A 24,011-nucleotide genomic window follows, 5' to 3' on the forward strand; every position below is an offset into this window, starting at 1 on the left:
AAGAGCCTAGTTGGTTGTGGAACGGACTGCTGAGACGAATGTTCGCAGGTTCAATACCCAAGGGCACACACCTCTTGGTGAATTATCGCTTGCTTTCACGGTGAAGGAAAACATCGTGAGGAAACCTACATACCTGAGAAGTTCAATATAATTTTGAAGGTGTGTGAAGTCTTCCAATACGTACTAGGCCAGCGTGGTGAACTAAGGCCTCATCCCTCTCAGTAGTAGAGACCCGTGCTCAGCAGTGAGCTATATAATACAGGGCCGATATTATTATTTTATTAATATTAATTTTCCATAATGATTTCTTCTGTTTACGCGAATGTTAGACATTAAAATTAAAAAAAAATCGTATTTTGTCCCGGTTTTTATATTTTAATTTTCTCCCGACGTTTCGAAGACTTTGCAGTTTTCGTGGTCACAGGGGAGACTGAGGTGTTGGTCACCCGCAAATTCAAATTAAATTTTCCAGTTGAATATGATTCAGCACTTTTCCGGATTTACCTGCCATTCGGCAACGCGCAACTGTGGTCAAAACTTTATCTGACAATAAGCATGCTATTTAACATAATTTTATATTCAAAATAAGCCGTGGGAATTATAAACACAATAGTTGCAAATCTGCTTTTCTCTATATACCTCTACAAATGAAATGCTATACGATAGTAGCGAATCGTGAAATTTTCTGAAAGGGAAACCGACATAACATATAGGTACTAATATGCATGAACGCGGTTTGCAAATCGTTCTAATGATAATTAGATTATATATAAAAGGAAGCCGCAGGAATCGGGTTATACGGGCTCTTGGCAACTGCTATAGAATATTTTCACTATAACAAAATATAGTTTGCCATTACAGGCAATAGAAAACATTGTTACAAAACATGAATTCGGTCTAGCGTCTAGATTTTAATGACTTCATCTTTTCCCCTTCGCGTATATAACGCTTTTCGTACAATACAAAATAACAGTAATTCCTTTGCATAACAAAAAAACGCTGTTCAGTAATCAATTCAGTCTAGACTCTATCGTCTAGATTTCATTGCTCCAATTCGTCTGCACATCGATGACGAAATGGCTTAGATTTTTTACGTTCAGCTGTCTTGGTCGAGCAATAACCTTCACCTAGGCGGCTGAAAGCGGTATTTCTGTACGCCCTTGTGACGTCACGTGTCACGCTTGCCGTGGGTCGGTGTTGCCAGTGTGTGGATTTTGTCGGGTTTTGGGGGGAATGTATGTGTGGGAGTCTTCGAAATATTGGTGCATTTTGTGTTTTGATTTTGTATTAGTGGAATAATTATATATAAAACAGTTAATTATAATTTCCTTGTGCTATATTACGCGTTTTGCTATCAATAATATGCTGTGAAGAATTGAGACTTATACACGTTTTCATTTAATATCTAACAAGGTACCCTTTCATTATTTTGTCAGGCTTTCAATATTGTAATTCTATTTAAATATTTTCAGATTCGCATAATTTTCAGAAACCCTTTTTCCTCGGTGGTATCTAAGAATTAAAAACATAAATATCGAAACCGGGTAACAAAATGTATTAATTGGTAACCCCGCACACTTCGGCCAGTCGATACCGCGCGCGGGAAGAGCTCGCTGCTTTTCATGCGAACGTAATATATATCGGAGTTGAAACATTTGTGAAAAATGCCTAATATCATAAACGAGGTGAAACTGGACTTTAAAGACGTACTCTTAAGACCCAAACGGAGTACCCTGAGGAGCAGAAATGATGTAAGTAAAATAAAATCAATTTCTGAAATTGCATCTATGTTATCAAGGTGCTTGGAAATTTCCTGGTGCAGTTTGAATCTTATATACAACTGTATAAAGTCTTTAATTTGTTACTGGTGTTTTCAATTACCCCGTTTCCGGGGTGAGGTGTTTTTTTTTAGTATTGCAAAATCCGGCCTTGCTTCTAACTGATATTTTCAGTTTTCTTAATTCTTGGCTATGGACCAATTTCAGAGACCTTATGTTTTTACTTTCTAATGCGTAATTAAATAAATCCTCGATTATATCCCTCCTGAATATTTTTGTTAGCACTATACATTCAGATGAAATGAAAAAACAATATTGCATTAATAATTAGTTATTGGAAAATTATGATTGTTGGATAAATGAAGTATTGAAGGCAAAATGCTATAACAGTGAATGCAAGAAAATATTTGAATAAATAGACCTATACAAATAAATAAAATTGAATTGACTGTGATATCGACTTCATTTTTTAGTTTTTGTTATGTGATAACCAAAACAGATATATTTTTGTTTTTATTAATATCCTAAACCGCTGAAACGATTTTGATGAGATTTTTAAGCATCAAAGGCGTATTTATCCTGTAAAAAAATAATAACTATCATGCAATGAATGACGTAAATGCTCATTTATTGCTTTACGGCTTTAGTATATACTAAAGTACCTAAAGGTAATAAATAACAATGTACAAGTAGCTTATATCTGGTCTATTTGGAAATTTTTAGTACCTATGTTAAGCAGTGGGCTTTAAGTGACTGATCATGAAAAAGTACGCTGCAGTTCTGTGCAAAAGACTAAAAATGGAAACGAATTTCTTGTCCCGACGGTATTTATCATAATGTGTGCGTTGGTCACTGTCCAGTCAATTTGGAGATCGTAAATTGGTCACATATATGAAATTGTAGGCGACGACAGAGCAATTAGAAATAACGTGGAACATTCATGATGAGCTAAATGATGCCTAATTTATGGCACGTTTATATCGCATACACACACTCACAAGCTTTTAATAGTCAGAGAAGCATCTGGTGCATACTTCCGTCATTCCGTCCCATGATGTGATAGAGGGCGAGTTTATCACAATATCGGACAGAAATTTCAGGCTCGGATGAATACTTGAATCCGTATCAAAGAATAGTACAAAAAACCAATATCACTGCCCGACCCGGAGATCGAACCCGAGACTTCAATACTGCAGTCGTACCGTATTTTTTTTATTATTATTGATAATAGGTAATTTGCATAACTACGTTCTCTAATTATAAGTACGTATATGAAATTTTTGCTTACCGTAAAAACAGGAAACATGTTGCACATGTAAGATATTTTTTTTACATCATAAATGTTATGTACCTACGTTAATTACCATGTTTTATGCAAAATAAATTGATTTGATTTGATTCCTATAACGCCACCAAGGCAGTCATATCCTCTGATTCGAATAGTGGCGAAGAATGACATTTTCCAAAAGGTAACCCGACATAGCATACAGCTTCTACTAATATGTATAAATGCAGTAAGTTATTGAAAGTTAATTATGAAAAAAAGCGGCGATAGCCTAGTAAAAAAGCAGCGATAGCCTAGTTGGTTGTGGAACGGACTGCCGAGACGAATGTCCGCAGGTTCAAATCCCATGGGCACACATCTCTGAGTTTTCTAAAAAGTTATGTGTGCATTCTTTGTGAATTATCGCTTGCTTTACTGGTGAAGGAAAACATCGTGAGGAAACCTGCATACCTGAGAAGTTCTCTATAGGAATTTCGAAGGTTTGCAAAGTCTACAAATCCGCACAAAGTCAGCGTGGTGGACTAAAAAATAATCACTTTCAGTAGTAGAGGAGGCCCGTGCTCAGCAGTGGGCAAGTATATAATACAGGGCTGATATGATTATTATTATTATAACCCGAAATAATATACAGCTTCTACTAATATGTATAAATGCAGTCGGCAAATTATTGAAAGTTAATTACGAAATAAAATGATTTATTTGAATCCGTAAAATGTTATACATTATTTAGATTCCGTCAATATTAACTCTACCTACAATTCGGAAAGCAGTTCTCACCAAAGAACGGGCAAGAAACTCTAGTGTTGCTCTTTTCAAAATCAGTTTAAGGTAAAGACTACTATTATTATTAGATTTTATATTCATTAGGGAAACCGGCGGGAATGGGGATATATGGACCCTCGTCACTGGAGCAGAAAGGCTGGTCGTAAAAACTGAGTCAAATCGAAAATTAACCGACTTCGGATTCAAATGGATTAAAGGAAGGGGAAGTGGAATTTGATGAAGAAATTGTGATGAATGAATTTTAGTTTAAAAAAGCAAAAATTGAGTCGACTGGCGAGTTCTATTCTCTCGTCAATCGATTCTCGATTTCGCCACTTACCGTCAGATGTTGTTGACTCATGTTTTCGTGCCCGTTTCAAAATTATCAGCTTGCTAGACTACACAGTACCTAATTGTAGTAATATTATTTTCTCCTTATATAATAAATGTTAAAGTTTCTGAAGATGATTAGTATTTATTAGAAGTACACGCGGAAACCGCTAAACTGATTTTGATGAAATTTTGTACACGGACTATAATCCTGTAGACTATAATCTTGTACTCTTTCCAACCCACTGAAAGTCGCCATTTCATTTGAATGATAAGACATTCTTTTTATTTTGGTATCTCTCCAAAAAGGGCATATTTTTTTTCATAACCGCTTTTTTTCCTTATTGGCTTTAAATGGTATAACCGAAGAACAAAATCGGTCTAGTAATCATTAAAATTATTCGAATTCGTCGCAGGAACTTGTTGGATGTAGGCCGCTTTTAACAAGCTGGCCTGGAAATCTTTAGAAAAGGCTTTTGCCCAGTAGTGCACTTCCAAAAGTTGAATAAAAAGGAGAATCATTAAAGTAACGCCCCTGAGCGCTGCAGTTTTGCTGACAAGTACGATGTCTAACTATGAAGTTTGTATTTCGTCTAAACTTCCTTCATAAATTCGCGACTGTGCAAATTAACTACAAAGTTATGTTCCAAGAAGCCATATCAACATAAACATTTGCTTACAAAGAACCATTGTTTTATTTAACTGCTACAAATACAAAGTTATTACGATAATAAAGTGGGGTTGCAAGTTTCAGACTGTTTATGGGGCAAAATCGATGAGGCTTTATTATTTACTGAAGACAATAAGATTTTTGGTCTTTCAGGAAATGTTACCTATTTTTTACCTATTTCACAAATTTATTACTGATTGCTTCGGTGGCGTAGTTGTACTGCATGGGTGGTACGGCAGCACTCTTCCTGGGTTTGAATCCCGGGATGGGCAAAGTGATATTTAGGTTTTTCTGCTCAGTATCAGCCCGAAGTCTAGAATTTGGGCCCGATACGGCGATAGGCTCGCCCCCTATCACATCATGGGACGGAACACACTTCGCGAAAAGTGGGTGCCCTGGTTGCGCCTCTGCATACCACTTCGGGGATAAATGCGTGATGTGTGTTTTGTGTTACTTTATTAGTATATCCGGGATCAGTCTGTTCATATCAGGTTCCAACTCTCTCTCTCTGTAGTCGGCTCCTCCTGACTGAGGGTCGTGGTCATCATTGGATGTACCATATTTAGAGCGGCGAATTGTCTTCACCGGTTTCTGTTAATCGCATCTTCAATTTTTGGAACTTGGTGTCGGCGAGTCTTTAATCTCATCTGTCCAGTTGGTGCTCGGCTTCGAGAACAGGCCGGCATAGTTGTGTCGACTGTCGAGGTGTAATCGTCTCTCGTCCATCGACGTTCTATTGGACCCCACTCCACATCATCGGGTGCAGTAGGCCACATTATCGAGCTGGAATAAAAAAAAATTACTCTCATCAGTTTTTCCTAACGCGCCAAAAAAAGTATATTTTCAAAAATGTTCTCCATTTTATAGTGCTAATCAAACATGATTGCAAACAAATTGTGTTTATAGACGTATTGGCTGCCAAAACCTCAGCACCTATTTTAGGAAATGGACCCTGACCTTTTAGATTCTCAGACTTACACCGCCATTAATCGAGAACCAAAGCTTTGCATGCCTAACTTTACTTTCTTTTATAAAACAAACTTTCGTGACCAAACTCCATTAGATAATTCGTAGGATAATTATGTTAATTTCTTTTTATTTATGGTTCGTCTTCCATGCTTGTTTAGCAAGGTTCCTTCAAGGTTGAATTTGATTAAAGTGATTTTGATTTTATGCTTTGCTAGTTTTTGCTCGCGGCTTCGCCCGCGTGAAGGAGTTTTCCGGAATAAAAGTTCGCTATATATTTTCCCAGGGTCTTAAACTATCTCCATACCAAATTTCATAAAAAAACCGTTCAGTAGATTTTGAGAAAATCGATACATACAGACAGAAAAACGGACTCTGTTTTACAATATGTATAGATAAGTAATGTATAACAATCATTAACTTGAGTAATATATTGCTTCTAACCATCAGCGTTCAATAAAAAATAGATGATACATTTCGTACGTACCTAATTATAGCATAACAGTTGATATATATTAGATTGACAAATATAATATAAATATTTAATGACTAAGCTATTACTGTGTTCTTTGTCCATATTTCATTAATATACTTAGCGATCATTAGTAAAAAATGATAGTACAGTCAGGGCGCCCAATTCCGTCTACGAGCACAAATCCGTCTTTTTATAATAGAATTATTCGCGTTCTAGTTGAAGGACAGCTTTGAAAGCCGTGTAGGTAAATAAGGCTATCCTTCGAATAGAACGCCCGTAATTGCTAAAAGACGGATATACCCCAACAGACGGAATGAATATAATTTTAAAAATATTACTACATCATTTATGTAATATAAAACAATCCAAGCATGAAGTGCTAAGTTCCTTTGACAACTTTTAAATTAAAATATCACGTCTCGCGGAAGGTACGGAGTACGGATATTATACAGTGTGAAGATGTCTCAAGTGTGACTCATTAAAATTTCTTTACTTAGCATTTTATAATTATACGAGAAGAGATGTGAATACGAAATATACATTCCCTCTTATTCATAGACGTTATTTATCTAAGGACGGAGCATTTCTGTGATAACAAGTCTGTTTCCCAACTTTGTTTATCTGACTGCTTGTTGTTTGTTCAGCTTTGTTTATCTGACAGCCAACTAGTTCAAGTTGTATCTTAATATTAGCCAATCATAACGGCCCTATGACTACGCACTGCGAAGGCTGCCATGCCGTCAGCACTGAGAAACAGACTTGTTATCACAGCAATGCTCCGTCCTTAGATAAAAAATGTCTATGAATAAGGGGGATTATCTTTTAGGTACTTATAAACGAGTCCAAAAAGGTTTAATATTATTTTTTATTCTTTAATTGTTAGTTCCAGTATAATATATCTGGGCATTATGAGACTTAACATCTTATGAGTCAGGGTGATCGCAGTGTAGTGCCACGCAGTACTTTGTGATTCAAAGTTCTGTAGCGTTGTTACTGTTTACGAGCGTCACACTGTTTACCATCAAACGAGCGGCATGCTCGACTAGTCTTTCAATTATAATAAAAAATGCTTAGGCTGGTAAACGATCAATACAAGCATGGATGCACCGTGACCTTAGAAGTAAGGAAAAGAGATTAGAGGGTAGGATAGTGAGGTCTTGAAATTATCACTTTATTATACAGCAAAGCAAACAATTTAATTAGGCATTCGTGAACTTTGAGGAAAGTGCTTGATGCATATATATAATAATATGTACAAATAAAACTGTTTCATGATCAAACCTCTTTACTAGTGCCCTAACATTTATATCTGCCCAGAGCGACCACAGTACACAAGCTGCAAAACTCGCTATAATGGCCCACGTAAATGTAGTTCTTGGTCAGCGTGTGTATATCCAGTTCAAGCAGGCGGGCATAATTGTGCCAACGGGCTAGGGGTAATCAATAGTCGTCTCTGGTTAGTCAACAGTGACACTTTGCTGTGCAGGCATAATTTGATGAAAATTCGTAGACTGTGAGGTGTTGGTCGTGTGAAAACTCAGTTACAATATCTACCTTAATTATACAATTGATAAAATATATTTTTTTAGCTGTTGACGGTCCTATCTACGCAGAGTGAGTTCACAGTATTTTGAAGTCAGCAGGTCTTTTGGGTTCAGATTTAATTAAATGTAGAACAGGATACCAGGCTTGTGCAAGCTTCCAACCATCTCTAATTTCTAGTTCACTAGATGATTAGACGTATGAGTCTCATGGCGCCAAACAGTGTGCGTTTATTTCGATCGCATGCACATTTCCGCGTACAACGAGGCCAAGGCGACATCGCTACAGCCAATGCGTTGCACTTCTTTTTAACCGACTTTAAAAAAAGGAGGAGGTTTTCAATGTGACTGGTTTTTTTATACGCTTAGACCAACGTAGAAGATAAATAGCTAGACAAAACTGCTCTACTAGCTAGTAGCCAGACGCAGTTTACCACGACGTTCCTCACATATTATTAAGCCCAGTATATATTGTCGAGATATCTTGGCCTCGGGTCTCGCCAGCAGTCAGCTGAGAACGACAACAACTTAAGCTTTGTTTATTAAATAGTTCAATAAAATAAACGTCTTCTTGAGATCCTATTTACTGGTGGTAGGTCTCTCATATGCGAGAGTCTGCTTGGGTAGGTACCACCGCAGTGTTTATTTCTACCGCTAAGCAGCAGTGTGTAATCACTGTGTTCCGGTTTGAAGAATATTGTAGCCAGTGTAAATACTGGACATAATAAGACTTAACATCTCATGTTTCAAGATGCCGAGCGCAGTGGAATACCAAACAATACTTTCAAGGTGTTGGATGGTGTTACGGTTTATGGGCGGTCGTACTGCTTACCATCAGACAAACGACAAGCTAGTCTCGCAGTGGCGAAGCGTCCATACAATCCGATTCCTACCGGCTCCCCTTTTAGGTTTATTTACATTAGTCTTAGTTTTTGTTTTCTATCAAATTGGCCGCGATACGTTAAGGCATTCTTTGCCTCGGGTTATTTTTATAGATAAGATTTTGCTCGCGGCTCCACTCGCGAAAAATCCTATGTCCGTCTCCTGGTTCTAAGCTACCTTCCTACCAATTTTCAGCCAAATAGGTTCAGCTTTTCTTGAGTTATAAATAGTGTAACGAACACAACTTTCTTATATAATTAATTGATAGATGTTGTCTCGTATAGTTGAGTTATAGATCGTGTATATGTGAAGTACTCCTCCCTTCTCCCCAGCTGGGGAAAGGTAGTGAACTTCTAACATCGTGGCCCGTATCTTAAACGTGCTAGATACTACATCACCAAGTCTTGTTTACAGGGTGTTGCCTAGACAACTGTGAAATAACAAAGGGTGATTATGAGGGTGAGTTTTTTATTCATATAGGGCCGTGTTAATAAATCAAACTCTTAAGTAGGATTTTTTGTTGCTTTAAATGACGAGACTACGGTGGCGAAAGTTGAAATTTTCCAAAAGGGAACCCGACAGAACATATACAATACGCATGAATGTGGTCTACAAATCGTTCTAATGATAATTAGATTCTATATAAACGGAAGCCGGCAGGAATCGAATTATATGGATACTTCGCTACTGCTACTCTAAGAGAATTAGTTGGAGCGGCACCATCACACTTTCAGACAGAAAAATACTCACGCACGCACCATATTCTCACTATACTACAAAATTATAAAAATATCAGAAAACTATTACTCGTTGACGAAAATATTCGTTTATTGTTGATTTTAATTAGCAAAAAAAAACAAAAAAAATATAAAGGCAAGAATGTGGTTTCTTTTAGTAACGCAATATCAGAATGATGTTGTATACCTAGGTATTACCTACAATATCTAGATTTTTGTTGTATGACGTACATACTCGATATCTCAACGTCAATTATTATCTGTGACGTGTATTTACGCTATCGTCCCGACACGTGCGCGGTAACTCGTGAAAGGTTGAGACGATAATGTGCTAATCTATTCTAATCTATGTTTATATTCGTCTTATTGCTTCGGAAACGCTCTGTCACGCGTTCATTATTAGGCTGAGAATAGGTTTCAGAAACGGAAAATCACGGTCTGAAATTACCGAGATTTTCCGGTTAGCATATGCCACAAAAATTAGGTATTCATATAAGTATGTCAAAAAAGTAGGTATTCATATTTGACTTATCATAATTGCAATTATGTTCGCCTACGTGTTGAATAAAGCATTTTATTTTATTTATCGATCTCCGATTGTTTCGGAATATTTGATATGTAGTACTAATCTATGAGTCTGGGGTCGATTTCTGGCTCGGGAAAAGTTTTTCTAGTATTAGCCTGTAGTTCAGTATTTGTACTCTATATGCGTAGGCTCGATCCGTATCTCATCATAGGACGGAATATGCACAGCGAAAAGTAGATGTACTAGTTTGTTTTATTGCTATGAGTGACGAAACGAGCTTGCCGTTCGCCTGATGGTATGCGATACAATCGCCCATCAACAGTAGAAACACCTTAAATTACAAAGTATTATTTGGTATTTCACTGCGCGTGCCATCGTAAGACATGATATGTTATGTCTTATTATGTCTAGTAGTTACGCTGGCTACAATGTCCTTCAAACCGGAACACAGCAAAGACTACAACTGCTGCTTTGCCGCAAAAAATGACATTGTGGTGGTACCTAACAGACGGACTCTTACATATGAAAGACCTACCACCAGTAAAATTTATGGGCAGTCGTGTCTCGTGCTACAAACTAACCGACTTACTCTCTTCATTTGGTACTTTTAAAACCATTAAGCATATTGTTTATTTTTTTAAATCATGATTAAAAATGAATATTCCATTAACTCTCCAAAAAATCCACGTGATAAAATTCCTGTTTATCCATAGACATCCGATCGTCTAAGTATTTTGGCAACGCTCCGAGCTGCGTCATACTGCAGTGATAGCAAAGAAAGCTTTAGTAAATAGGGCAGTCGGCTTTCATAAAGTCTAGCTGTGAAAAGTAGGTGAAGTCGATCGATACGACCTTATTTTAGGTTCCTTGTTAACTACTTGAAATGTGGGATATGTTGGACAGTAGTTATTTATTAGACAACAAAATAGCGGCAGTGGAAAATTATATTTCCAAGTCCTTATTCTTCTATTTGATTATTCCAGTTATTAGACTAATTAGTGCTCGCCGACTTGCTGAGTTTCACTTTTCGATATCCATGCGTGCCACTGCCCATATTGGCTTGCAGGAGTTGCAATGACGGATGTAAGATCTTAGTCGTGTTAGTGCTGCAGCCAACAAAATATAAATGATCACATCTCCAATGACCCAAAAACTCTCAGCTCTTCCTAATCCCATTTTTTAACCGGTCATGGCAGTGATCCCACTGCACCTGGTGGTATGTGGTGTAGGTTCCAATAGAATGTCGACTGGCGAGAAATGATTACCCCTCGACAGTCGACACAACTATGCTGGCCTGTTGGAACCGGATATACACAAGCTGATTCTGGAACGCAATACACTTACGTGGGCTGCTATGGCGGGTTTTAATACCTTGTGTACGGTGGTTGCTATGCGGGCGGATATAAAATATATCCTCCCACCAGAACATTGCTAATTTGTACGTCATATAATACCCATGTTTAAATACTCTGCGTGATGATATCTTGATTGCCCCGTAATAGATAGCGAGTAATGAAGATAAATTGCATTTCGCGTGGGCCAAGGTCGTGGAAGTTTAATCTTCCCTGATTGGGATAATTGCTTTGTATCGAAATACTTATTGCGTTGTTTGGTTTGCTGTAGGCGGAATTCTTACAAACTCACGTAATGCCTTTAAGAGGTAGGTAGGTGAAACTAAGGCTACTACTAATTGTGTTGACTGTCGAGGCGTAATCATCTCTCGTCAGTCAATATTATATTGGACCCTATTCCACTTACCATTAGGTGCATTTGAGTCACTTTGCAGTGCAAGTATAAAAAAATAAAAAAAAATCTACTTTCAATTACATTTGCCAAGCTTCTTAACTTCATCGTCATCATCATCATCCACGTAAAGTCCACTACTAAACATCGGCCTCCCCTAAAAATTTCCAGACGGACCTGTCGAAAGTGAACTGCATCCAGCGTGTAACCTCCTAACTTACTCCTTCTCGCATTGTATTCCTCATTACTGAGGATCGTGGTACCCTGAACATGGAGTAATCTTTGTTTTGAAAGAAAGAAAGAAAAATTTTATTCGCACAATATACTGGGACGCACACAAACATTTATAACAAGGTACAAAAAAAAGAAAAGAATACATAGTGAGTTCGGGCAACGTGCATCCCATGATACTGCCGAAGAGGAGTAACACTATCATCAGTTCAGCACTAAATGCCGGGCAAGTTTTGATTAAGTTGTGCTACCTATTCCCATCTTTGGTATCGTGGAGCGCAACATGAAGTTTGGTGCTACGCGTGGAGCGGATTAGATATAGAATACGATAGACTACGACCTTTCGGAAGTTTGCCCTCGACTTTGCCAATGACCATCAGTTGTTCGAGGTTATGTCCCTCCTTTCTGGCTATGTGGCCGAAAAACCCCAATCCACGGCGCAAGCAGACGTTGGAAAGCCTTGATTTGATGTTGAGGTCGCGTAGAATGGACTCATAGACGAAATGCAGTCTAAGGAATGTGAAGCATTTTCCTCTAGTACCACATAACTTCCTAATTTACTTGGGCCTAATTTAATTCTTATACATTCACTGGTTAAAGCGTGATGCGTTAATAAACATCCGAACACTGACGAATTATCACATATTACTGTAATAGCATTACATTAGTATCACGTGTACAATAATTCACAGTAAATATTACGCATATAGAAATAGAATCGGCAAGTCAGTGATGAAACGTCACAGAAATTTATTTTGGAAACATTGTAGGCAATGTAACTACTGGATATTATAAGGCTTAATATCTCATGTCTCAGGATAGCGAGCGCAGTGGAATACCAAACAATTTTTTTTTTATTCTAAGTGTGTTGGATGGTGGTTGTATTGTTCATGGGCAGTCGTATCCTCATTCAAATCAATAAAAAAGATGTGATAGAGATGAGGCTGGCCAAAGCTGATAGTAACCAATTATTTCGAAATAAAACTAGTATTCCGATTTTATTGTGGTTTTAAATTATAATATTCTCCCAACGTTTCGAAGAATGTTTCGAAGACTTTGCAGTCTTGATAGTTATGGGGCGGACTGAGGTGTAGGTCGTCCGTAAGTCAATGTTACAATATCTGCCTACATTTTACAATAATTATAAACGTAAAAAAACAATTGATTGCTGTCCCATTTACGCAAAATGAGCTCACAGAATCTTGTAATTCTTCGAAATGTCAGGAGAAAATTATAATATACAAAACTGCGAAAAATTCGAAATATAATTAAATCGCGATGTCTAACATTCGCGTAAAATGAGAAATCGTTAAGACTTTTTTTTCTAAAGAAATTATGTATTATTCTCTCCCGAGTCAGTCTACTTTTTCAAATGCGTCGGTTCAAGACTAATTCCCCAGAAAATTTTGCCACCAGACAGTCAGTCAGTAGTAAAAATTCAGCAAAATTCCTTCTTAACGTCTTTAGAGAATATTGTGCCGACCCGGCATTGGAATGTGATAAGAGATGGTCAAAGAAGACATGCATATAAGCTATATTGTTAGTATTTGCACCTCAATTGTCCAAATAAACAAGGCATTTTATTTTATTTCTCAGGTGGATCTATACCGGGAAATCACGTTCCGGAATTCCGGACAGACGTACCGGGGCGTCCCAGTCATGGCCAGCAATATGGACACTGTCGGAACCTTTGAAATGGCCAGGGAACTGTCCAAGGTATGTTTAAAAGCTCGGTAAATTTAAATAACTTTACTAAATTTTATTTATGAGTTCGTGAAGTCGAGTTTGATTAGCGATCAACAGTAACTTTACTTACTACTTCAATAAACAAAACTTATTTAAAAACTTTCATGTTAATAGTAGGTATTATATTTGAAGAACTGAAAATTAATCTGGATGTTTTTCTTGGGTTTCTGCTCATCCTTTCCACAAAATATCATGCTATTTTGGTAATGGATTTTAAAATATATAAGACAAGGTTTAAAAATACTAAATGAAAACTATTTTTGTTTCAGCACGGCTTGTTTACGTGCATTCACAAATATTACACGATAGAGGAATGGAAGAAATTCTCAGAAGACTATCCCGAATGTTTAGAACAAATGGGTATGCTAATTAACCATTAAAACAGAGCCATGGAATGTATTCTGATCTTAGAGACCTATCTATAATTCTGAAATGAACTGGTGGTAAATGAAACAGTTATAAAGCATCATGCTGGTGGTAGAATATATTTTATATCCGCCCGAATAGCGACCACCGTACACAAGGTGTTAACACCCGTTATAGTGCTTCACGTGATTCGCGTTCCGGGATCAGCCTGTGTATATCCGGTTCCAACAGGCCGAATATAATTGTGTCGACTGCCGAGAGGATCCCTTGTCAGTCCACATTTTATTGGACGCCACTCCACTTATAATTGTGTCGACTGTCAAGGGGTAATGATGGTGACATTCTATTGGATCCCAATCCACTGACCATCAGGTGCAGTGTGGTCACTTTGCCGTGCTCATATTAGAATCTTTTTAGGAGGATGTAAAAAACATGTTAGGTTTATGGGTAAGGCTGGTTGGCCTATTTTTCTCCCTAGCACTACCATGTAAGCACTCTCCGTTTGGATTTAAAGGACATTTTAGCCAATGCACTGAACGTAATGGGATCTACATCTAAAGCCTCAGAATGAACAGCGTTGTTGCCGCCATCACTTTCGACTGCGCAGGCGCAGGCGAGTCGCAAGGGCGAGTCTTAATCCATTGCCCGGCACTTGAGCGCCACCTGTCCCTCAGCTTTCGAACGCGGTCACAATCAGAAACTTTATTTGTTTTTTCTTATAATATTATAACGGCATTAAAACCTATGTACAGTCCACATAATATGTTTTATTTGAAAGCCCTATCATTAGCCTAAACAAGCGTCCTAACATTTTGTTTTTAATATTTACAGCCGCAAGTTCAGGTACAGCAGAGGCCGACTTCGAGCGTCTCACGGAGATCTTGAACACAGTGAAGGACCTGAAGTTCATTTGCCTGGACGTCGCTAATGGGTACTCGCAGCATTTCGTGGAGTATGTGAGGCGAGTGCGCGCCGCGTTTCCAAGACACACCATCATTGTAAGTGTATAAGGTTGAAATTCAGTTGAGTTGTTTACCATGATGGGTTCTATATCAAAATAAGTTGGGACTTCAGGGCGGTGTGGGCTTTTGGACGTCCGCTTAGTATAATGAAGGTAGGAATGAAGAGGGGCCCTGTATTGCTGCTAAGGATAATACAGCAACAGATATGCCCCTGTTGGCGACGCAAATACTTTTTAGTGAAATATAGTTTTGGTTTTAATTTTTTGAATTCCGATCCTTCGATGTAACGTTTTTTGTACTTGTTCGTCACTTGAGAGCAAAGAGAATTATAATATACTAGTTGACCCGACAGACGTTGTCCCGTCTTAACTATGAATTTGCAGCGCGCATTCTGTCAATCGCTGACAGTTATTTCAAACATTTGACAGTTATATAAAATTAATATTTTCGTTAAGTATTCTTAAATTTTCCAATTTTCCGCGCAATTTTTTTATTTTTTTCTTTCATAAGAACCTTCTCCTGATAATAACATACACAACAAAAAAAATGGAAATCGCCGTTCACACGTGATGGCGTGACCCAGGGAAATAGGGATTCATTTTTATATATATAGATATGCTTGAGAGTATGTGAATAAATGTTTTTCTTAGAACGCCTATTTTAATTTAACTGGTTAAGTGCTGGCTCATCGTCAACAGCCTCTATTGAAATTCACACAAATATTATTTACCTATGATCCTGGTTCCTTCCATCGTAGCGTGAAGAAGCAACTTTATAGGCCGGCAAGATTGTGTCGATTGGAATGAGGTAGCCATCTGTTGCCATTTGATACTCTATCTGGACGGCATTCCACTTTCCATCAGCTGCAGTCCAGTCAAAATACTTTAAGTATTGTCACAACTAAAAATAGGGAATTAAAAGTGTTATTATTTTTTCAGGCTGGCAACGTAGTGACAGGCGAAATGGTTGAAGAGTTAATATTGTCCGGAGCTGATATTATTAAGGTAAGATAAGAACTTCTATAAATTACTTAACAATGAGGGAAAATTTTAAGCTCACCAGGGGCCCTTCGACAAGATTCCTTTCTACAATACCAGCTTTTGCTCGTAGCTCCGCGTGCATGAAACAGCTTTTCCGGAACAAAAGTTCCGCATTATATTCCCAGGGTAAAGAGGAGTAATGTACCTTCCTATTACTGAAAGATTTTTCTAAATCGGTTCAGTAGTTCCAGAGATTAGCCCTTACAAACAAACATACTCACAAAGCTTTTCCTTTTTTTAATATTAGTATTGATTAAAGCTAATGGAAAAGAGAAAAAATGTATGGAAATGTCATATTCTATCGATAAGTCTATTATTTTTTAATGATAAGCTTGCCGTTCGCCTGATGGTAAGCAATACGACCGCCCATAAACAGTAGAAACACGATCCAACACCTTGAATTACAAAGTATTGTTTGGTATTCCACTGCGCTCGCCATCCTGATACATGAGGTGTTAAGTCTCATTATGGTCAATAGTTACACTGGCCACAATGTCCTTCAAACCGGAACACAAGAAAGACTACACACTGCTGCTTGGCGGCATAAATAGATATTGCGGTGGTATTTAACTAGGCGAACCCTCACATATGGGAGATTTAACACCTACCGATGTTATTCCATGATTTCGTTCGAGTCAGTAACAAAATTATTGAAAAAAAAACAATAAACCTAAAAGTGTGTAGTGATAATTTACCCACCCCACTAGCTATTGCTAGTGAAGAAGTTTCACTTCAAAACTAGCAGCCATCGGAGTGAGTTTTTTTTAGTATTCCCTTACTGAAACTTCTGTAGAATCATTGTGATTTTAAAAACGATGAAACGTAAATGCCTTATTATATTTGAAAAAGGAACAGCGTTCAACCAGCCTGCATGATATATTTTTGCATAAGTACCTAATACTGAAATTGTCATCAGGTGGGCATCGGCCCAGGCTCGGTGTGTACTACACGTATCAAGACTGGAGTAGGGTACCCGCAGCTGTCGGCTGTTATTGAATGCGCAGACGCCGCTCATGGGTTGAAGGGACACATTATCTCTGTAAGTATGGCACCAATATTTGTATAGAATTTAAAGACGAGATGAAGGCTGTTTATTTAATTTTTGGTAAATCTGGTATACCTGTGCTAATACTCAGCGGCTCTAGCAACATTAGTCAAATTCGTCGGCAGTCCGTTCCACAACCAACTAGGCTATCGCCGCTTTTTTATTTTTACATTTACTTGAATGCTAAAATAAAACTAGTTTTATGATTTTATCGTGGTTTTTATATTATAATTTTCCTTCGACGTTTCGAAGACTTCATATATAATTGTTCATGTAGTTAGATATTGTAACTTTGACTTTTCGGATGACAAACACCTCAGTCCGCCCCATCACCACGAAGGCTGCAAAGTCTGTTTCGTCCTATGATGCGGGGTGGGCGAGCCTATTGCACAATATATCCCTTCAAAACAAATTAACATAAAACCTTCAATCTTTTCAGGACGGCGGCTGCACTTGCCCAGGCGACGTCGCTAAAGCATTCGGCGCCGGCGCAGACTTCGTGATGGCGGGCGGCATGTTCGCCGGACACGACCAGTGCGGCGGCGAGGTGGTCACCACCGCTGACGGGCGAAAGGTGAAACTGTTCTACGGGATGTCATCGTCCACGGCGATGTTGAAGCACTCTGGTGGAGTTGCTGATTACAGATCTTCTGAAGGTAAGTCTATTATATACTTAATACAAGCAATAATATTTAGCTCAAAAGGAGACTTGACAGCTTTGAAATGTAACCTATACTTGTTAACTAAAATAAACATTTTTCATTTTTCCATTTTTCAATATATGGTTAAACTCTTTACTGCATCTTATGGTAAGTGAGGAGCGCCGGATATGTCCTGTTGGGATCCGAATATATAAACATCGATCCTTCTGCCGTGGCTTGTAAAGTGATATTTGATTTTTCTGCTCTGTGAGCAGCCTGTATACTGGAATTATAAATAAATAAAATACACATGGTGAAGCCAATATAACGACATTAATTTCATACACAGATAGGACTAATGCTCAGAACTTAATCATGAAGATAATAATAAAATAATTCGAACATTTTAAAATATAAAAACAAAAACATTGATGATTTTCCTTTTCACATAGAACATTTAATTCAATGTAAGTAAATAATAACTAAAATCACCATGATTCGAATTTTATTTTTGACTATTTTATTAATTGAATAAGTATTCAAAACGACATATTTAAAAATAAAAGTATTCCGTGATTTTATTATTTCATGATTAAGTACTGTACCTTTAGGTAGGGTACTTGTGTATTAGCTTTACTCATGTATGAATACGTGATTTTTTGTTGCTTTTTGTCAAATATTTGTTAAGAAACGGCAGTAGATAACGCGTTTTTTTATTTTTAGAAATTAAAAACAAGTGGTGTAGGTATATTAACTATCCATTTCAACATTCTAGGTAAAACAGTAGAAGTGGAGTACAGAGGAGACGTGGGAGCGACGGTGAAGGACATCCTCGGCGGGCTCCGGTCAGCCTGCACGTACGTCGGGGCAGCGCGCCTGCGCGAACTCACGCGCCGGGCCACCTTCATCAGGTGCTGCAGGCAGGTCAACGACACCTTCTCTTAAACAGGAGATAAAATAGGGGGGGGGGGGTATTTGCAACGAGTTATACTGGCACGGCACACTCCACTTCATCTGATGACTTTAGTACATCCAGATATATTAATGAAGAGCAGTTGCGTAGCATAGGATGAGGGGGAAGGAACATGGCTTCAGGCTGCACATGAAAAAGTATTTAAGCATAGTAGAAATTGGAGCACTTTTTTGCTGTCGCCCAAAGCCTCAGGCCTGCTAATACTGCCACAGCACAAAAGGCGGCGGCAAATTCAGTCGACCCTGGACGGCAGATACCCACGCTACGCTACTGACGAGCACAATATGATTCTCTCACGTCCATAGACACAATGCCCGCCTGTTTGGAACCGGATATACCGCTGTGCGAAGAATGCTTAAAAAAGAGTGCTCAACTAGGCAACGGCTTGGTGTGCCTGGCATTGCAAAATCCATGGAAAGTGGATGCTGCTTTCCATCAAGCGGACCGTTTGCTCGATTGCCTATTAATGCAATAAAGAAATGCCTTTCTATAGTCGACGCTAACGTTATATATGAGTATGATATATCCTAGGCAAAGGCTTAGGATGTTAATTCCATACGTTTTCTCTGTTTTCTTTAGCGTTAACAATTGTTAACTTCCTCGGCGTAGTTGTACTGCATACGCGGTCCGGCAGCGCTTTGAGATCCTGGGTTCGAATCCCGGGTCGGGCAAAGTGATATTTGGGTATTTCTGATATATCAGCCCGGAGTCTGAAATTTGTGCTTCATATAGCGATAGGCCTATATCACATCATGGGACGGAAGACATTTGGCGAAAAGTGGGTGCCCTGGTTGCGCCTCTGCATACCCCTTCAGGGATAAATGCGTGATGTATGTGATTTTTTTTTGTAATCGATTGTAGAAAGGCATTTTAGTTACGGACCTTCTTTTCGGAAAGTGATGCATTTACAATTACCTATTGAATAAGTTATAATTAAAAAAGAAACTGTAGAAGAACCGACAACTGCTGAGGTAAAGGAGTTATTGAGTGGACACCATAGCTAGGTAGAGTGACGATTTGCGTAAGAAATTGGATGCGACAATCCAAAAATCGTGTGAAATGGCGCGTGTTGGCTGTCCAGCAATAGACTAAAATATAGACTGATGATGATACAATTGATTTGGAATACTAAGTAAAATACGTTATAGACTCAGTATAAGTATATCCGGTGTCAAATTGGCCGGCGTAATAATTGTTTCACGACGTGAAATAATCTCTCTTCAATAAAATCTGGGACTAGAGCAGTAGCGTAGCTTGCCGTGAGGGGCCCTATATCTATATTTGTTGGGGGCTCTTCAGGGCAGTGCGAACTTTTGGGCGCCTGCATAGTTTAATTTAGGTATGGGCCAAGAAGGAAAGACCTCCGCTATAAGGTTCAGTTTGCCACAACTTATACAAACTAGTTAGCCAACATTTGACACATAATAGATCATCACGCAATGACAATTGGCGAAATTTCTAATGTAACATGAGATTGTATCTTCATCTATTACGTAAAATGGACAAATTCGTATGCAGGTTGCAATATTGCTAAGGAAAGGAAATAGGGTCCCCTAAGCTCAGGGGCTCGCCTCACCGACAGCTAGCTACGCCCCTGAACTAATCACCATGCCGAGCCAGTATACAAATATTGGCCAAATTATCTGACCACTATTCGTTTGCAAATATCTAATAGATAGAAATATTTCTCGTAATTAAGACTTGTTTATCTGTACCTCAGGGGATATTAAGCGTTATTTCTTCTTAAATATCGGCGGCTTAAAGGTAAATGTATTAAGTACAATTTTTCAAGTTATGGAAACGACAGACTAAACAGACTTTGGCAAGGACCATAGTAAATTATAAATCTCTGCTTCATCCTAAGGTTTACTGGGAGAGAATACCTACGGCATTAAATCCATCCATGTACTAAATTCTATTGTAAATGAAGTACAAATAAATAACTCGAATAAACTTTATTAAATTGTATTACACGACATTTTTTTATTATTCAATAATTTCCTTTAAAATGAAAATTGAAAATTCGTACTTACCACTTTTATCATTATGCCGACGACGTTCCAACAGGTAATATTAATGCTTATTATATAGAATCAAATATGCAGTTGTTAAATAACAAATAAATAGTACATGCGTAGAATGTTCAACTATTATCGTCGGCGGCCAGTAAACATTATAAGTCATGTTTTCTTATTTTTGTGAAGAATTTTGTTAACTTGCACTTAGCCCTAATTGTCAATGGCTCATAAATAATCGCGTTTTACAAACTAGATACCATATTTTAAGTATTATTTGCTTTTTCCTCTAATAGAAATATTGACTAAACCAATTTAACTGGTCACTGACGGTTAAATTGAAACCTTATCCACGTGGACCGAAGAACGATATTAAAAATACTATATCGTAAAGTATCTGTGTAAAATACTTGTGTTCAACGAAATCCACAATTAAATGTAAAAAAAAGGCTTTTGACTCATTGCTATATTTGATGATGCAAAGGTGTAACCAAGACATTATTAAAAAATACTGATTATACTTAATTTTTTAATTATATACTTAATGTCAATATTTTAAAACAATTATAGATATTTGTAATTTGAATGACGGAATTAGACGTCTTCAATTCTGGATGGACGTATAATCACGTCGGTCACGTGGAAAGTTTACAATTATATCGTTGGAGGTTCATAACTCCATTGCTGAGCTATTTGCATTATGATCACGCACAATCTTCGAATATTATAACTATATAATCGTCAGTCAAAACTGGGGTAAAATAAATATGTATTATAGAGTTTTGAAATCGAAATCCTTTTTGTTTATTTTGTCCATTGTTTATAATTTGATAACTAAGTTGGCCTGAGATGCGATATAATTTAAATATTTTCGAAACTATCTGATTAAATTGTATGTATCATTGTTATAATTATTTACAATTTATGTCAGTTTTGACTAACATACGTATTCATTGTAGTTTGAATTAAATCAATTCGCTGGTGCTATTTGTTTTTGACAGTTATACATGCAGTAGATGTAGGTAGGCTGGTATAGCAATTGTATGATAGAGAATGTTACTTGAACATGTTCGGTCGAGGTAATCGTAAATTGTGTAAGAATTTTAGTGTTTTTTGAATTTTTAGATTATTAAACTATTTTTTATTAATTATATAAAACATTTATCGTAATAAACGTGTTAAAGAAAGGTTATGTTTAATTCAATTTCTTTTATTTGTTTGTTATGAGTTTTTTAAGATACCATCAATTTTCTTCACGTATTATTATTAAAAACTTGAGAATGTAAATAGAAGTGTATAACACAGGCTTCAGCCAGTAAGATTAAAATAAGACGTACTTGATTGACGTAATATCACGTCATGTACTTAATGAAGAGTTTGTTTACTTTATTTCGTTTTATCAATTTGTCGACGTATGAAATTGGATTGCCATTTTTTCACAACGAATGTCGCGTTTTAATTATTGTTAAGCGATATTGAACATACGTTATTAAAGAGGCTTTAAGTAATATCATCATATCCTATAATCTTTCCCTTTATAACACTATAACAAATATATTAGCACAATTTTATTTATTTAGTATTAATGAATGTAAAGATCTTGAACTTAAAACACTTTGATACTCATTATAAATCTTTGTACTTTAAATTTACAGTGTTTTATTGTAATTAACTAGCTAATGAAGAGAGTTTAAATTGTTCAGTTTATATTTTCTTCACGTGCATTGCAATTTTGGCATCTGTTGTATGTTGTTAAAAACATTGTAGCTATATCACTAAGCCTACAAATCGATGGTTCACTATTACAAGGTTCTATTTTATTGCACAAATTGAATTAAGTATAGATAACAAATAATTCTTTGCTTTTTTTCAGTAAATGTTTCCAATAATGATTAAAAATAAAAAAGGAGCCTGGACATATTGTTAATTTGTTTTTTCGTTTAGTAAATATTTTCAATAACCTTAAAGGATAAATAAATAGCGAACCGTGACTTGTCTTCTCAATTTTTTTACAAACATGGACTTTTTATTTCTTTTTTTCTGACATAAGTAAAAATTATCATAGGATTTTATCGTAGTCGTTGATGTCTCATCCTCTCCCAGTGGCCATCCTGAGCCGAAGTTCGTAACTAGTTAGTGGGTTGCCCTCAGCATGGTTGCTTAATTAACAAGGGTTGGAAGCACCTCAAGAGCTTACCTAAAATTTCGATGTGTTTGTATAAGCCGACCCTTGTCAGGCTAACAAACGTAAGAACAAAATAAAATCCTTGTAATAGTAAGCTAGCAAAATGCAATGCCATAAGCATTAAACATGTACTTAAAATACGTATTTCCTATTCAATCAAAAAATATTTATATTCAAATTTAATATACTTAATTAAACCAGTAAAATGGAGTACGCATATTAAGAATATATACTTACATTTGATTAAATCAGTAAAATGGAATATTATGCCGCTGTTACTGGTTTGACGTAACGTGACGTCCGCATAAAAGGCTTTTTTATTGTTTTACAACCATTTTGAATAAACTATTCCAATTGCTTTTTTCGATTTATATCAAAGATGGACCAATTAAAACAGTTTTTTTTTAAAACAAATGACTTACTTTGATTGGTTCATTCTCTAAGTCGGATTGAAGATTGAGATTGGAATCGTTGATTTTAACGGCTTTTAAACATACAAATTTTTAAAAATAGAATCCTTTTCAACTGCGAGAACTAATCACTAACTAGACGTGAATTTAAATTCTTTACTTGCCAATACTTGTTTAGTTACCCAGATTAAAGCCGAAACAAAATGTATGAAAATGGACCTTGAGCTACCACCTTAAAGTTTCAAACACGTAAAGCTTATAAGGTGTAAATAAAACCCTTGTATTTTTTTATTTGGTTTAACTTACAATTATGTCATGAATTACAAATATGTGAAGCTATAAGTACTATGTTTTAAAACTGTAACTGAGATTGTTTTTATTTTTCATTGTAATGTGAGGAAAAGACGGTGTTTTTAAAGCGTTTTGAATATTTCAATTATAGTTCCTTATAAACATTTTTGACGTTTTATTATATATTTTTTCCTTTTGTGTTAATAATTAAAAAATTCGTAAACTGGCAGTATTAATTTTTTATTGTATTTTGTTGCAAGAAAAACTATTTATTGGCATAATGTATAACAAATGCCATAAAAAATAAAACTTTGGTTGTCCTAAATATCGTTCACAAAATTATAAACAGAGTAATAAAATTTATATGATGATAAATAATTCAGCCATCGCAATGTTTCTTTTACTAGATAA

General features: G+C 36.7%; 1 protein-coding gene across 1 annotated transcript; it reads left to right on the forward strand.

Annotated features, from left to right (window-relative positions):
- Nucleotides 1-1,576: 1,576 nt before the first annotated feature.
- On the forward strand, nucleotides 1,577-23,426 carry LOC115450338 (GMP reductase 1). Its single transcript, XM_030178333.2, has 8 exons — nucleotides 1,577-1,751; nucleotides 13,523-13,642; nucleotides 13,942-14,032; nucleotides 14,870-15,036; nucleotides 15,939-16,004; nucleotides 16,957-17,079; nucleotides 17,525-17,741; nucleotides 18,502-23,426. Exons 1-8 carry the CDS (start codon nucleotides 1,665-1,667, stop codon nucleotides 18,669-18,671), a joined length of 1,041 nt encoding a protein of 346 aa, XP_030034193.2. The 5' UTR covers nucleotides 1,577-1,664; the 3' UTR covers nucleotides 18,672-23,426.
- The last annotated feature ends 585 nt before the right edge of the window (nucleotides 23,427-24,011 follow it).

This window comes from Manduca sexta, chromosome 4 (genome assembly GCF_014839805.1).
Source record: "Manduca sexta isolate Smith_Timp_Sample1 chromosome 4, JHU_Msex_v1.0, whole genome shotgun sequence".
NCBI lineage: Eukaryota > Metazoa > Arthropoda > Insecta > Lepidoptera > Sphingidae > Manduca > Manduca sexta.

Coding starts and splice junctions, on each gene's coding strand:
- LOC115450338 (XM_030178333.2), top strand. CDS start 1,665: ATGCCTAATATCATAAACGAGGTGAAACTGGACTTTAAAGACGTACTC. Junction 17,080..17,524: donor TGAAGGGACACATTATCTCT/GTAAGTATGGCA, acceptor CAATCTTTTCAG/GACGGCGGCTGCACTTGCCC. Junction 17,742..18,501: donor TGATTACAGATCTTCTGAAG/GTAAGTCTATTA, acceptor TCAACATTCTAG/GTAAAACAGTAGAAGTGGAG.